Source organism: Oncorhynchus tshawytscha, unplaced genomic scaffold, assembly GCF_018296145.1.
Source record: "Oncorhynchus tshawytscha isolate Ot180627B unplaced genomic scaffold, Otsh_v2.0 Un_contig_9948_pilon_pilon, whole genome shotgun sequence".
Classification (NCBI taxonomy): domain Eukaryota; kingdom Metazoa; phylum Chordata; class Actinopteri; order Salmoniformes; family Salmonidae; genus Oncorhynchus; species Oncorhynchus tshawytscha.
Genome location: NW_024609183.1, coordinates 83,586 through 99,774, shown reverse-complemented (window position 1 = coordinate 99,774; position 16,189 = coordinate 83,586). Strand labels below are relative to the sequence as shown.

The 16,189-nt window shown below is 44.3% G+C and overlaps 1 protein-coding gene across 1 annotated transcript in view; it reads left to right on the top strand.

Moving 5' to 3' along the window:
* Positions 1–4,261: 4,261 nt before the first annotated feature.
* LOC121844402 (4-aminobutyrate aminotransferase, mitochondrial-like) overlaps positions 4,262–16,189 on the top strand; it is a 35,662-nt gene continuing 23,734 nt past the window's right edge. The window contains 4 exon segments of the mRNA XM_042314429.1: positions 4,262–4,353; positions 5,825–5,922; positions 8,155–8,184; positions 9,976–10,093. Of these exon segments, the coding sequence (XP_042170363.1) occupies positions 4,284–4,353; positions 5,825–5,922; positions 8,155–8,184; positions 9,976–10,093 (316 nt within the window). The 5' untranslated portion in view covers positions 4,262–4,283.

Sequence of the window (16,189 nt, the reverse complement as noted above, 5' to 3'; positions counted from 1 at the left end):
TATACGACTGGGACTATATGACTATACCACTGGGACTATATGACTATACCACTGGGACTATATGACTATACGACTGGGACTATATGACTATATAGGACTATATGATTGTACAACTGGGACTATATGACTATACCACTGGGACTATATGACTGGGACTATATGACTATACGACTGGGACTATATGACTATATGACTGGGACTATATGACTATACCACTGGGACTATATGACTATACCACTGGGACTATATGACTGGGACTATATGACTATACCACTGGGACTATATGACTGGGACTGTATGACTATACCATTGGGACTATATGACTGTACGACTGGGACTATATGACTATACCACTGGGACTATATGACTGGGACTATATGACTATACCACTGGGACTATATGACTGGGAATATATGACTATAATACCACTGGGACTATATGACTGGGACTATATGACTATACCACTGGGACTATATGACTATACCACTGGGACTATATGACTGGGACTATATGACTATATGACTGGGACTATATGACTATACCACTGTGACTATATGACTTGGACTATGTGACTATATGACCGGGACTATATGACTGGGACTATATGACTATACCACTGGGACCATATGACTATATGACTATACGACTGGGACTATATGACTATACGTATATGACTGGGACTATATGACTATACCACTGGGACTACATGACTGGGAATATATGACTATACCACTGGGACTATATGATATGCCACTGGGACTATATGACTATACCACTGGGACTACATGACTGGGAATATATGACTATACCACTGGGACTATATGACTATACCACTGGGACTATATGACTATACCACTGGGACTACATGACTGGGAATATATGACTATACCACTGGGACTATATGACTGGGACTATATGACTATACCACTGGGACTATATGACTATACCACTGGGACTATATGACTGGGACTATATGATTATACAACTGGGACTATATGATTATACAACTGGGACTATTATGATGATACAACTGGGACTATGTGACTATACGGCTGGGACTATATGACTATAAGACCATATGATTGGGACTATATGACTGGGACTATATGACTATTTGACTGGGACTATATGACTGTACGACTGGGACTATATGACTGTACGACTGGGACTATATCACTGGGACTATATGACTGTACGACTGGGACTATATGAATATACGAGTGGGACTAGAGGACTATAAGACTGGGATTGTATGACTGGGACTATATGATTGTACCACTGGGACTATATGACTGGGATTTATACAGTTAATACCACCTGGGGATTTATACAGTTAATACCACCTGGGGATTTATACAGTTAATACAACCTGGGGATTTATACAGTTAATACAACCTGGGGATTTATACAGTTAATACCACCTGGGGATTTATACAGTTAATACCACCTGGGGATTTATACAGTTTATACCACCTGGGGATTTATACAGTTTATACCACCTGGGGATTTATACAGTTAATACAACCTGGGGATTTATACAGTTAATACCACCTGGGGATTTATACAGTTAATACCACCTGGGGATTTATACAGTTAATACCACCTGGGGATTTATACAGTTAATACCACCTGGGGATTTATACAACCTGGGGATTTATACAGTAATACCACCTGGGGATTTATACAGTTAATACCACCTGGGGATTTATACAGTTAATACCACCTGGGGATTTATACAGTTAATACCACCTGGGGATTTATACAACCTGGGGATTTATACAGTTTATACCACCTGGGGATTTATACCACCTGGGGATTTATACAGTTTATACCACCTGGGGTTTATTTATACAGTTTATACCACCTGGGGATTTATACAACCTGGGGATTTATACAGTTTATACCACCTGGGGATTTATACAGTTTATACCACCTGGGGATTTATACAGTTAATACCACCTGGGGATTTATACAGTTAATACCACCTGGGGATTTATACAGTTAATACCACCTGGGGATTTATACAGTTAATACCACCTGGGGATTTATACAGTTAATACCACCTGGGGATTTATACAGTTAATACCACCTGGGGATTTATACCAACCTGGGGATTTATACAGTTTAATACCACCTGGGGATTTATACAGTTTATACCACCTGGGGATTTATACAGTTTATACCACCTGGGGATTTATACAGTTTATACCACCTGGGATTTATACAGTTTATACCACCTGGGGATTTATACAGTTTATACCACCTGGGGATTTATACAACCTGGGGATTTATACAGTTTATACCACCTGGGGATTTATACAGTTTATACCACCTGGGGATTTATACAGAAGTTAATACCAGGGGATTTTTACCACCTGGGGATTTATACAGTTAATACCACCTGGGGATTTATACAGTTAATACCACCTGGGGATTTATACAGTTAATACAACCTGGGGATTTATACAGTTAATACCACCTGGGGATTTATACAGTTTATATAACCTGGGGATTTATACAGTTAATACCACCTGGGGATTTATACAGTTAATACCACCTGGGGATTTATACAGTTTATATAACCTGGGGATTTATGTTAATACCACCTGGGGCTTTATACAGTTTATATAACCTGGGGATTTATACAGTTAATACCACCTGGGGATTTATACAGTTAATACCACCTGGGGATTTATACAGTTTATATAACCTGGGGATTTATACAGTTAATACCACCTGGGATTTATACAGTTAATACCACCTGGGGATTTATACAGTTTATACCACCTGGGGATTTATACAGTTTATATAACCTGATAGGATTTATGCAGTTTGTATAACCTGATAGGATTTATACAGTTTGTATAACCTGATAGGATTTATACAGTTTATATAACCTGGGGATTTATACAGTTTATACCACCTGGGGATTTATACAGTTAATACCACCTGATAGGATTTATACAGTTTATACCACCTGGGGATTTATACAGTTAATACCACCTGGGGATTTATACAGTTAATACCACCTGGGGATTTATACAGTTTATACCACCTGGGGATTTATACAGTTAATACCACCTGGGGATTTATACAGTTAATACCACCTGATAGGATTTATATAACCTGGGGATTTATACAGTTGATCAAAACCTGATAGGATTTTGGGAATGTTTCCAGAATGTTGCAACTATGGTATTAATGAAGCCAGTCAGTTTTCCTCAGATGCCTTTTAGTTATCATAACCCCACCCATAACGCCTACACACACACACACACACACACACACACACACACACACACACACACACACACACACACACACACACCGCTCACTGTCTGTCTCTGTGCTGCTAACCTCTACACTGTCTGTCAGACTTGTGATGCTGTTGGATGGATTCTCAGTTAAAACCACTGTTCTGAGAACTGTACCTACACCTTAGTCCTCTCTCTCTGTCTCTCTCTCTGTCTCTGTCTCTGTCCTGTCTCTGTCTCTGTCTCTGTCTCTCTCTCTCTCTCTCTCTCTCTCTCTCTCTCTCTCTCTCTCTCTGCTCTGTCACTGTCTCTGTCTCTGTCTCACTCTGTCTCTGTCTCACTCCTCTCTCACTCTCTCTGCTCTGTCTCTGTCTCTGTCTCTGTCTCTGTCTCTGTCTCTGTCTCTGTCTCTGTCTCTCTCTCGCTCTCTCTCTCTCTCTCACTCACACTCTCTCACTCACTCTCTGCTCTCTCTCTCTCTCACTGTCTCTGCTCTGTCTCTCTCTGTCTCTCACTGTCTCTCTCTGTCTCTCCTGTCACACACTCTCTGTCTGTCTGTCTCTCTCTCCGCTCTCTGTCTCTGTCTCTGTCTCTCTCTGTCTCTCTCTGTCTCACACTCTGTCTCTGTCTCTGTCTCTCTCTCACTCTCTCCTGTCTCTGTCCTCTGTCTCTCTCTCTCTCTCTCTCACTCCTCTCACACACTGTCTGTCTCTCTCTCCTGTCTGTCTGTCTGTCTCTCTCTCTCTCTGTCTCTGTCTCACACTCTGTCTCTGTCTGCTCTCTCACTCTCTGTCTCTGTCTCTGTCTCTGTCTCTGTCTCTGTCTCTGTCTCTGTCTCTGTCTCTCTCTGTCTGCTCTCACTCTCTCTGTCTGTCTGTCTGTCTGTCTCTCACTCTCTCTCTCTCTCACACTCTCGCTCTCTGTGTCCTCTGATTGTATATGGCATTTCTCCCTCCGTCTTCAGGTGGCGTGAAGGCAGGTGTTGAGGACTGTCTTTCTCTCTCTGCCTCATTCTGTCTGTTCTGAGTCATGGCGACCTCTCTGCTCAGCAGGCAGCTGGTCCTCTCCCTCCAGCAGAACCTCAGGCTCACTGCACCAGGTACACACACCGCTCACACACACACATCACACACTACACATACACATACACACCGCTCACACACACAGCTCACACACACAGCTAGAAACACCGCTCACACACTTGCTGCTGTTCCCTGCTCACACACACAGTCTCAACACCAGCTCACACACTCCACTAAAACACAGCTCACACATGGTTCACAGACAGACTCACACACTCCCTCACACACCCTCCCAGACAGACTAATGACACACCCGCTCACACACTCCCCCACACAGACCCTCATATCACCCTGCATACCCTATGGCCACACAGACTACACTGATCACACACTCCTGCTCACACCTATGGCTCACACACTAATGATACACTCCCCTCACACACCTGCTCACACACACCGCTACACACACCGCTCACACACACCGCTCACACACACCGCCACACACTCCGCTCACACACTAATCATATAACCGCTCACATACCCTGTGGCCAGACAGACTAATGATACACCCCCACATACACTGTGGCCAGACAGACTCAACATCCCCTCACACCCTACGTCCCCTGTGGCCAGACAGACTAATGATGTAACCACACCCTGCCACACACACCGCCACACAGCCCCTAATGATATCACCCCCCACATACCCCCGCTGGCCCCAGACTAATGATATCACCCTCACACACACCCTGTGGCCAGACACACTAATGATATAACCCCTACATACCCTGAGGTAGTAGGACAGTAGTGTGTATCACCCTATGGTTATGTCTGTTAGAGGTCATATCTATATGCAATCAGCTAATGCTCTATTCCAGTTATATCACTGTTTGGTATACACACAGACACACATGGTATACACATACACATACACACATACACATACACATACACATACACTGGTAGAAACGTCACACTACTGACCTTGCTGCTGTTCCCTGTAGCCAGACAGTCTCTTAATGAGTCAGCTTCCTCAATCATAAAACAGACATCAGCTACATGGTTGCCAGACAGACTAATGATATACCTACACCCCTGTGGCCAGACAGACTAATGATATCACCCTGTGGCCAGACAGACTAATGATATCACCCTACATACCCTGTGGCCAGACAGACTAATGATATCACCCTACATACCCTGTGGCCAGACAGACTAATGATATAACCCTACATACCCTGTGGCCAGACAGACTAATGATATAACCCTACATACCCTGTGGCCAGACAGACTAATGATATAACCCTACATACCCTGTGGCCAGACAGACTAATGATATAACCCTACATACCCTGTGGCCAGACAGACAGGAACTAAGGCTGATACGGCATAACATAATGAACGGAGGGTTTGTCCTTGTCTAAGGTTAAGATGAAGGATCTTCTGCAGGACAAGTCAGCAACACAGCATTGCCTTAACAGTGTGTGTGTGTGTGTGTGTGTGTGTGTGTGTGTGTGTGTGTGTGTGTGTGTGTGTGTGTGTGTGCAGGCTGCAGGTATGTGAGTAAGGCAGCAGCTAAGACTCAGGTGGAGTTTGAATACGATGGGCCGTCCATGAAGACCGAGGTCCCAGGACCCCGTTCCAAGGTACTGATCCACACAGAGTCCTGTACGTCACTAACAGCACCATGGACCAGTAGGAACTATAGCTGTCTGTTAACAGGTACTGGACCACACAGAGTCACTAACAGCACCATGGACCAGTAGAAACTATAGCTGTCTGTTAAAAGGCTCCTTCTGGTTGACATGGGTCATGTTCAATGGTGACCTCTGTGTGACCCTGCGATGGGAACAGTGGACTGTACACACCCATCCTGAACACTGTGTTGCACACAGGCTTCGTCCCAAACAGAACCCTAAGGAGGGAGGCTAGGCATTAGACCAGGGCCCATAGGGCAGGGCACTATGGAGGGAATAGACTGTATTAGACCAGGGCACTATGGAAGGAATAGGCTACATTAGACTAGGGCCCACTAGGGCAGGGCACTATGGAGGGAATAGACTGCATTAGACCAGGGTACTATGGAGGGAATAGACTATACTATGGAGGGAATAGACTGTATTAGACCAGGGCACTATGGAGGGAATAGACTGTATTAGACCAGGGCACTATGGAGGGAATAGAATGTATTAGACCAGGGCACTATGGAGGGAATAGACTGCATTAGACCAGGGTACTATGGAGGGAATAGACTGTATTAGACCAGGGCACTATGGAGGGAATAGACTGCCAGGGAACTATGGAGGGAATAGACTGTATTAGACCAGGGCACTATGGAGGGAATAGACTGCATTAGACCAGGGTACTATGGAGGGAATAGACTGCACTATGGAGGGAATAGACTGCATTAGACCAGGGCACTATGGAGGGAATAGACTGTATTAGACCAGGGTACTATGGAGGGAATAGACTGCATTAGACCAGGGCACTATGGAGGGAATAGACTGTATTAGACCAGGGTACTATGGAGGGAATAGACTGTATTAGACCAGGGCACTATGGAGGGAATAGACTGCATTAGACCAGGGTACTATGGAGGGAATAGACTATACTATGGAGGGAATAGACTGTATTAGACCAGGGCACTATGGAGGGAATAGACTGTATTAGACCAGGGCACTATGGAGGGAATAGACTGCATTAGACCAGGGTACTATGGAGGGAATAGACTGTATTAGACCAGGGCACTATGGAGGGAATAGACTGTATGGAGGGAATAGACCAGGACCAGGGCACTATGGAGGGAATAGACTGTATTAGACCAGGGTACTATGGAGGGAATAGACTGTATACCAGGGTATGGAGGGAATAGACTGTATTAGACCAGGGCACTATGGAGGGAATAGACTGTATTAGACCAGGGGCACTATGGAGGGAATAGACTGTATTAGACCAGGGCACTATGGAGGGAATAGACTGTATTAGACCAGGGTACTATGGAGGAATAGACTGCATTAGACCAGGGTACTATGGAGGGAATAGACTGTATTAGACCAGGGCACTATGGAGGGAATAGACTGTATTAGACCAGGGCACTATGGAGGGAATAGACTGTATTAGACCAGGGCACTATGGAGGGAATAGACTGTATTAGACCAGGGTACTATGGAGGGAATAGACTGTATTAGACCAGGGCACTATGGAGGGAATAGACTGCACTATGGAGGGAATAGACTGTATTAGACCAGGGCACTATGGAGGGAATAGACTGCACTATGGAGGGAATAGACTGCATTAGACCAGGGCACTATGGAGGGAATAGACTGCACTATGGAGGGAATAGACTGTATTAGACCAGGGCACTATGGAGGGAATAGACTGCACTATGGAGGGAATAGACTGCATTAGACCAGGGCACTATGGAGGGAATAGACTGCATTAGACCAGGGCACTATGGAGGGAATAGACTGTATTAGACCAGGGCACTATGGAGGGAATAGACTGTATTAGACTGGGCACTATGGAGGGAATAGACTGTATTAGACCAGGGCACTATGGAGGGAATAGACTGTATTAGACCAGGGCACTATGGAGGGAATAGACTGTATTAGACCAGGGCACTATGGAGGGAATAGACTGCATTAGACCAGGGCACTATGGAGGGAATAGACTGCACTATGGAGGGAATAGACTGCCATTTTGAGATACATTAACCTACTGTTGAGGAACCACCCTGACCTGACATCTCTCTCTTCCTCTCCTCCCCTCCCTCTTCCCTCCTCCCTCCTCCTCTCTCCTACCTCCTCCCTCCTCCTCTCTCCTCCCTCATCCTCTCTCCTCCCCTCCCTCCTCCCTCTCTCCTTCTCCTCCCCCACCAGGAGCTGACCAAACAGTTGGGAGAGATTCAGGTACGCCAAGAGAGAGAGTGTGTGTGGGGCTGTTTTGATGATAGAATAAAACAATGCATTATTGCGTCACACACTTGCATGCGTGCACACACAACGCAGACACACACAACGCAGACACACACAACGCAGACACACACACAACGCAGACACACACACAACGCAGACACACACAACGCAGACACACACACACGCAGACACACACACAACGCAGACACACACACGCAGACACACACAACGCAGACACACACACGGAGACACACACAACGCAGACACACACAACGCAGACACACACACAACGCAGACACACACAACGGAGACGGAGACACACACAACGGAGACACACACAACGCAGACACACACAACGCAGACACACACAACGCAGACACACACACAACGCAGACACACACACAACGCAGACACACACACAACGCACACACACAACGCAGACACACACAACGCAGACACACACAACGCAGACACACACAACGCAGACACACACACAACGCAGACACACACACAACGCAGACACACACACAACGCAGACACACACACAACGCAGACACACACACAACGCAGACACACACACAACGCAGACACACACACAACGCAGACACACACACAACGCAGACACACACGCACACACACAACGCAGACACACACAACGCAGACACACACAACGCAGACACACACAACGCAGACACACAGTCTCTCTCTGTGTCTAGACTGAGTTAACTGGATGAATACCTTCTCTCTCTCTCTGTCCATCTCACGCTCTCTCTCTCTCTGTCCATCTCACACTCTCTCTCTCTCTCTCTCTGTGTCTAGACTGAGTTAACTGGATGAATACCTTCTCTCTCCCTCTCTGTCCATCTCACACACTCTCTCTCTCTCTCTGTGTCTAGACTGAGTTAACTGGATGAATACCTTCTCTCTCTCTCTCTCTCTGTCCATCTCACACTCTCTCTCTCTCTGTCTAGACTGAGTTAACTGGATGAATACCTTCTCTCTCTCTCTCTGTGTCTCACACTCTCCTCTCTGTGTCTAGACTGAGTTAACTGGATGAATACCTTCTCTCTCTCTCTCTCTCTCTCTCTCTCTCTCTGTCTCTAGACTGAGTTAACTGGATGAATACCTTCTCTCTCTCTCTCTGTCCATCTCACACACTCTCTCTCTGTGTCTAGACTGAGTTAACTGGATGAATACCTTCTCTCTCTCTCTCTGTCTAGACTGAGTTAACTGGATGAATACCTTCTCTCTCTCTCTGTCCATCTCACACACTCTCTCTCTGTGTCTAGACTGAGTTAACTGGATGAATACCTTCTTCTCTCTCTCTCTGTGTCTAGACTGAGTTAACTGGATGAATACCTTCTCTCTCTCTGTGTCTAGACTGAGTTAACTGGATGAATACCTTCTCTCTCTCTCTGTGTCTAGACTGAGTTAACTGGATGAATACCTTCTCTCTCTAGACTGAGTTAACTGGATGAATACCTTCTCTCTCTCTCTCTGTCTAGACTGAGTTAACTGGATGAATACCTTCTCTCTCTCTCTGTCCATCTCACGCTCTCTCTCTGTGTCTAGACTGAGTTAACTGGATGAATACCTTCTCTCTCTGTGTCTAGACTGAGTTAACTGGATGAATACCTTTTCTCTCTCTCTCTCTGTGTCTAGACTGAGTTAACTGGATGAATACCTTCTCTCTGTGTCTAGACTGATGAATACCTTCTCTCTCTCTGTGTCTAGACTGAGTTAACTGGATGAATACCTTCTCTCCCCTCCTCCCTCCCCCCCCAGAACGTGGGAGCAATCAATTTCTTCTGTAACTATGAGGAGAGCAGAGGAAACTACCTGGTGGACGTGGACGGAAACCGCATGCTGGACGTCTACACACAGATCTCCTCTATTCCTATTGGTTAGTACACACATCTCCTCTATTCCTATTGGTTAGCACACACAGATCTCCTCTATTCCTATTGGTTAGTACACATCTCCTCTATTCCTATTGGTTAGTACACACAGATCTCCTCTATTCCTATTGGTTAGTACACACAGATCTCCTCTATTCCTATTGGTTAGTACACAAATCTCCTCTATTCCTATTGGTTAGTACACAGATCTCCTCTATTCCTATTGGTTAGTACACAAATCTCCTCTATTCCTATTGGTTAGTACACAAATCTCCTCTATTCCTATTGGTTAGTACACAAATCTCCTCTATTCCTATTGGTTAGTACACAAATCTCCTCTATTCCTATTGGTTAGTACACACAGATCTCCTCTATTCCTATTGGTTAGTACACACAGATCTCCTCTATTCCTATTGGTTAGTACACACAGATCTCCTCTATTCCTATTGGTTAGTACACACAGATCTCCTCTATTCCTATTGGTTAGTACACACAGATCTCCTCTATTCCTATTGGTTAGTACACACAGATCTCCTCTATTCCTATTGGTTAGTACACACATCTCCTCTATTCCTATTGGTTAGTACACACAGATCTCCTCTATTCCTATTGGTTAGTACACACAGATCTCCTCTATTCCTATTGGTTAGTACACACATCTCCTCTATCCCTATTGGTTAGTACACACATCTCCTCTATTCCTATTGGTTAGTACACACAGATCTCCTCTATTCCTATTGGTTAGTACACACAGATCTCCTCTATTCCTATTGGTTAGTACACACATCTCCTCTATTCCTATTGGTTAGTACACACATCTCCTCTATTCCTGTTGGTTAGTACACACATCTCCTCTATTCCTATTGGTTAGTACACACATCTCCTCTATTCCTATTGGTTAGTACACACATCTCCTCTATTCCTATTGGTTAGTACACACAGATCTCCTCCATCCTTATTGGTCAGTACACACACATCTCCTCCATCCTTATTGGTCAGTACACACACATCTCCTCCATCCTTAATGGTCAGTAAAAGCATTTCTCTACACCACAAGCATTTCGCTACACTCGCAATAACATATGCTAACCATGTGTATGTTACCAACAAAATGTTATTTGATTTACACAGATCTCCATCCTTATTGGTTAGTACCCAGATCTCCTCTATTCCTATTGAGTACACTGATCTCCTCTCTTCCTATTGGTTATCCCACATATCTCACCTATTCCTTTTGGTTAGCACCCACATCTCCTCTATTCCTATTGGTTAGCACACACACATCTCCTCTATTCCTATTGGTTAGCACACACACATCCTCTATTCGAATTGGTTAGCACACACACATCTCCTCTATTCCAATTGGTTAGCACACACACATCTCCTACATCGGTTGGTGTCTAGAAGATCTAGCTAGTCATGTGTTCTATAGTTTGACAGAGTAGCGTGCTGGAGGTAAGCAACTTATCTGTAGCGTAGAATTTTCCCATTTTGACACCACAGCACTTCTTCCTGGCAGGTGTTGAACTAGACTTTCTCATGGTTAGCGGTTCACTGTAACTCAGTGGGTAGAGCAGGGGGCCTGCAACACCAGGATAGTGGGGTTTGATTCCTGGGACTACTCATGGCCTAAAATGTATGCATGCATGACTGTATTATATTATATATTATTATTATTATTATATATGATATTATTATAGGTTGTTATTATATGATATTATTATGTTACTATGTTATATTACTATATTATAGAACGCTGCATACCAAAAGCTACGTACCTGAGAGGACCTTGTGTTTTTTAGCCTGACATTGCAACACAGAGAGCAGCTGGGGACGAGAGACTTAGTTTACATTACAGTGGTTTAGGGCAAGGCCACATACAGCAGTTGGCCACGCCCTGACCTGAGATGTCTCTGTTTTCTTTATATTTTGGTTAGCTCAGGTGTGACTAGGGTGGATACGCTAGTTTTGTATTGTCTAGGGTGTTTTGAATTGTCTAGGGGTATTGTTTTTTGTATTGTCTAGGGGTTTTGTATTGTCTAGGGGGTTTTGTATTGTCTAGGGGTTTTGTATTGTCTAGGGGTTTTGTATTGTCTAGGGTGTTTTGAATTGTCTAGGGGTTTTGTATTGTCTAGGGGTATTTGGGTTTGGGGATCTTGTATTGTCTAGGGGTTTTGTATTGTCTAGGGTTTTGTATTGTCTAGGGGTTTTGTATTGTCTAGGGGTTTTGTATTGTCTAGGGGTTTTGTATTGTCTAGGTATTTGTATGTTTATGGTGGCCTAATATGGCCCCCAATCAGAGGCAGCTGTTTATCGTTGTCTCTGATTGGGGACCATATTTAGGTAGCCATATTCCTTTGGTGTTTGTGGGATCTTGTTCTATGTTTAGTCTATGTTTAGTATTTTGTTAGTTTGTTCAGTGTTTCATTCTTTAAATAAAGAAGAATGTACGCATAGCACGCTGTACCTTGGTCTCATTCGTATGATGAACGAGTTAATGAGTTAATGATGACCTCATCCTCGTGTGTTTAGTTATGATGAGGTCTAGGACACAGAGAGCAGTTATTGATGACCTTGACCTCGTGTGTTTAGTCATGATGAGGTCTAGGACACAGAGAGCAGTTATTGATGACCTTGTCCTCGTGTGTTTAGTCATGATGAGGTCTAGGACACAGAGGGCAGTTAATGATGACCTTGTCCCCATGTGTTTAGTCATGATGAGGTCCTCATGTGTTTAGTTATGATGAGGTCTAGGACACAGAGAGCAGTTATTGATGACCTTGTCCCCATGTGTTTAGTCATGATGAGGTCCTCATGTGTTTAGTTATGATGAGGTCTAGGACACAGAGAGCAGTTATTGATGACCTTTATTGTCCTTGTCCTCATGTGTTTAGTCATGATGAGGTCCTCATGTGTTTAGTTATGATGAGGTCTAGGACACAGAGAGCAGTTATTGATGACCTTGTCCCCATGTGTTTAGTCATGATGAGGTCCTCATGTGTTTAGTTATGATGAGGTCTAGGACACAGAGAGCAGTTATTGATGACCTTGTCCCCATGTGTTTAGTCATGATGAGGTCCTCATGTGTTTAGTTATGATGAGGTCTAGGACACAGAGAGCAGTTATTGATGACCTTGTCCCCATGTGTTTAGTCATGATGTCCTCATGTGTTTAGTTATGATGAGGTCTAGGACACAGAGAGCAGTTATTGATGACCTTGTCCTCATGTGTTTAGTCATGATGAGGTCCTCATGTGTTTAGTTATGATGAGGTCTAGGACACAGAGAGCAGTTATTGATGACCTTGTCCCCATGTGTTTAGTCATGATGAGGTCCTCATGTGTTTAGTTATGATGAGGTCTAGGACACAGAGAGCAGTTATTGATGACCTTGTCCTCATGTGTTTAGTCATGATGAGGTCCTCATGTGTTTAGTTATGATGAGGTCTAGGACACAGAGAGCAGTTATTGATGACCTTGTCCTCATGTGTTTAGTCATGATGAGGTCCTCATGTGTTTAGTTATGATGAGGTCTAGGACACAGAGAGCAGTTATTGATGACCTTGTCCTCATGTGTTTAGTCATGATGAGGTCCTCATATGTTTAGTTATGATGAGGTCTAGCTATGAGGAGTTAAAGTGTGTGTGTGTAACAGTTTTTCTGGTCTGATTTGTGATGTTTTATTTGTGCTTCCCATGACTGGGTTTTAGTATTTAAAGGTTCTATATGTTTGGGTCTAATGTGTATAGTGACTGTATTGTATATTCAGGGCACATCTGTAGAAAAAGACAAAAGACCTAGGTCTCAATATGTTTCCCCTGTTAATAAAATAAAGTTTGTTTTTAAAGTGTGTGTACATACAGTGCATTCGGAAAATATTCAGACCCCTTGACTTTTTCCACATTTTGTTACGTTACAGCCTTATTCTATGTATTAAATAAATGAAAAATCCTCAGCAATCTACACACAATACCCCATAATGACATCACAATACCCCATAATGACATCACAATACCCTATAATGACAAAGTGATTCGTTGACAAATTTACAAAAGTTTTAGAACAGAAATACCTTATTTACATAAGTATTCAGACCCTTTGCTATGAGACTTGAAATTGAGCTCAGGTGCATCCTGTTTCCATTGATCATCCTTGAGATGTTTCTTCAACTTCATTGGACCTGTGGTAAATTCAATTGATTGGACATGATTTGGAAAGGCACACACCTGTCTATATAAGGTCCCACAGATGACAGTGCATGTCAGAGGAAAAACCAAGCCATGAGGTCGAAGGAATTGTCCTTTGACCTCAGAGACATGATTGTGTGGAGGCCCAGATCTGGGGAAGGGTACCAAAATGTTTATGCAGCATTGAAGGTCCCCAAGATCACAATGGCCTCGATCATTCTTAAATGGAAGAAGTTTGGAACCACCAAGACTCTTCCTAGAGGTGGCCGCCCGGCCAAACTGAACAATAGGAGGAGAAGGGCCTTGGTCCAGGGAGCTAACCAAGAAACCTGATGGTCACTTTGACAGAACTCTCCAGAGTTCCTCTGTGGAGATGGGAGAAACTTCCAGAAGGACAACCGTCTCTGCAGCACTCCACCAATCAGGCCTTTATGGTAATTTACTCCTCAGTAAAAGGCACATGACAGCCCGCTTGGAGTTTGCCAAAAGCCACCTAAAGACTCTCAGACCATGAGAAACAAGATTCTCTGGTCTGATGAAGCCAAGATTGAACTCTTTGGCCTGAATGACAAGCATCACGTCTGGAGGAAACCTGGCACCATCCCTACAGTGAAGCATGGTGGTTGCAGCATCATGTTGTGGGGATGTTTTTCAGCGGCAGGGACTGGGAGACTAGTCAGGATCGAGGGAAAGATGAACGGAGCAAAGTACAGAGAGATCCTTGATGAAAACCTGCTCCAGAGAGATCAGACTGGGGCGAAGGTTCACCTTCCAACAGGACAACGACCTTAAGCACACAGCCGGAGTGCAGTGCAGGAGTGGCTTCGGGACAAGTCTCTGAATGTCCTTGAGTGTCCCAGCCAGAACCCCGACTTGAACCCGATCGAACATCTCTGGAAAGACCTGAAAATAGCTGTGCAGCGACACTCCCCATCCAACCTGACAGAGCTTGAGAGGATCTGCAGAGAAGAATGGGAGAAACTCCCCAAATACAGGTGTGCCAAGCTTGTAGCCTCATACCCAAGAAGAATCAAGGTTGTAATCGCTGCCAAAGGTGCTTCAACAAAGTACTGAGTAAAGGTTCTGTAAATATGACATTACATTTTTTAATTTGTAATAAATTAGCAAAACAAAGTTGACCTGTTTTTGCTTTGTCATTATGGGGTATTGTACGTAGATAAAGGATCGGGAAAAAACCATTTAACCAGTTTTGTAATTAGGCTGTGACGTAACAAAATGTAGAAAAGGTCAAAAGTTCTGAATACTTCCGAAGTTACTGTATAAACTGCAGCTACTCATTAGCCAGGAAGCGTCGTATTTCAGGCTGGGTCGTGACCTGACAGAGTAGCTAACGCTCTCTGTTCTCTCAATGATAAAGCTTCTACATACTGGACGCTGCGCTGCACTTCAATGGATTGATAGTGTTTGTGTCCCAAATGGCTCCCTTTTCCATTTATAGTGCACTACTTTAGACTAGAGCTCTATGTAGAGAATAGTGCACTACTTTAGACCAGAGCTCTATGTAGGGAATAGGGGCATTTATAGTGCACTACTTTAGACCAGAGCTCTATGTAGGGAATAGGGGGCATGTAGGGCATAGGGGGCATGTAGGGAATAGGTGGCATGTAGGGAATAGGGGGCATGTAGGGAATAGGGGGCATGTAGAATAGGGGGCATGTAGGGAATAGGGGGCATAGGGGGCATGTAGGGCATGTAGGGGGGGCATGTAGGGCATAGGGGGCATGTAGGGCATAGGGGGCATGTAGGGCATAGGGGGCATGTAGGGAATAGGGGGCATGTAGGGCATAGGGGGCATGTAGGGCGTGTGGAGTGTTTCTAGGACTCTGTCTTATCTGAGACTGAGAGAGAAGCCATCTGTTCAGGGACTGACTTATTCATGTCCTATCTGGTTTATG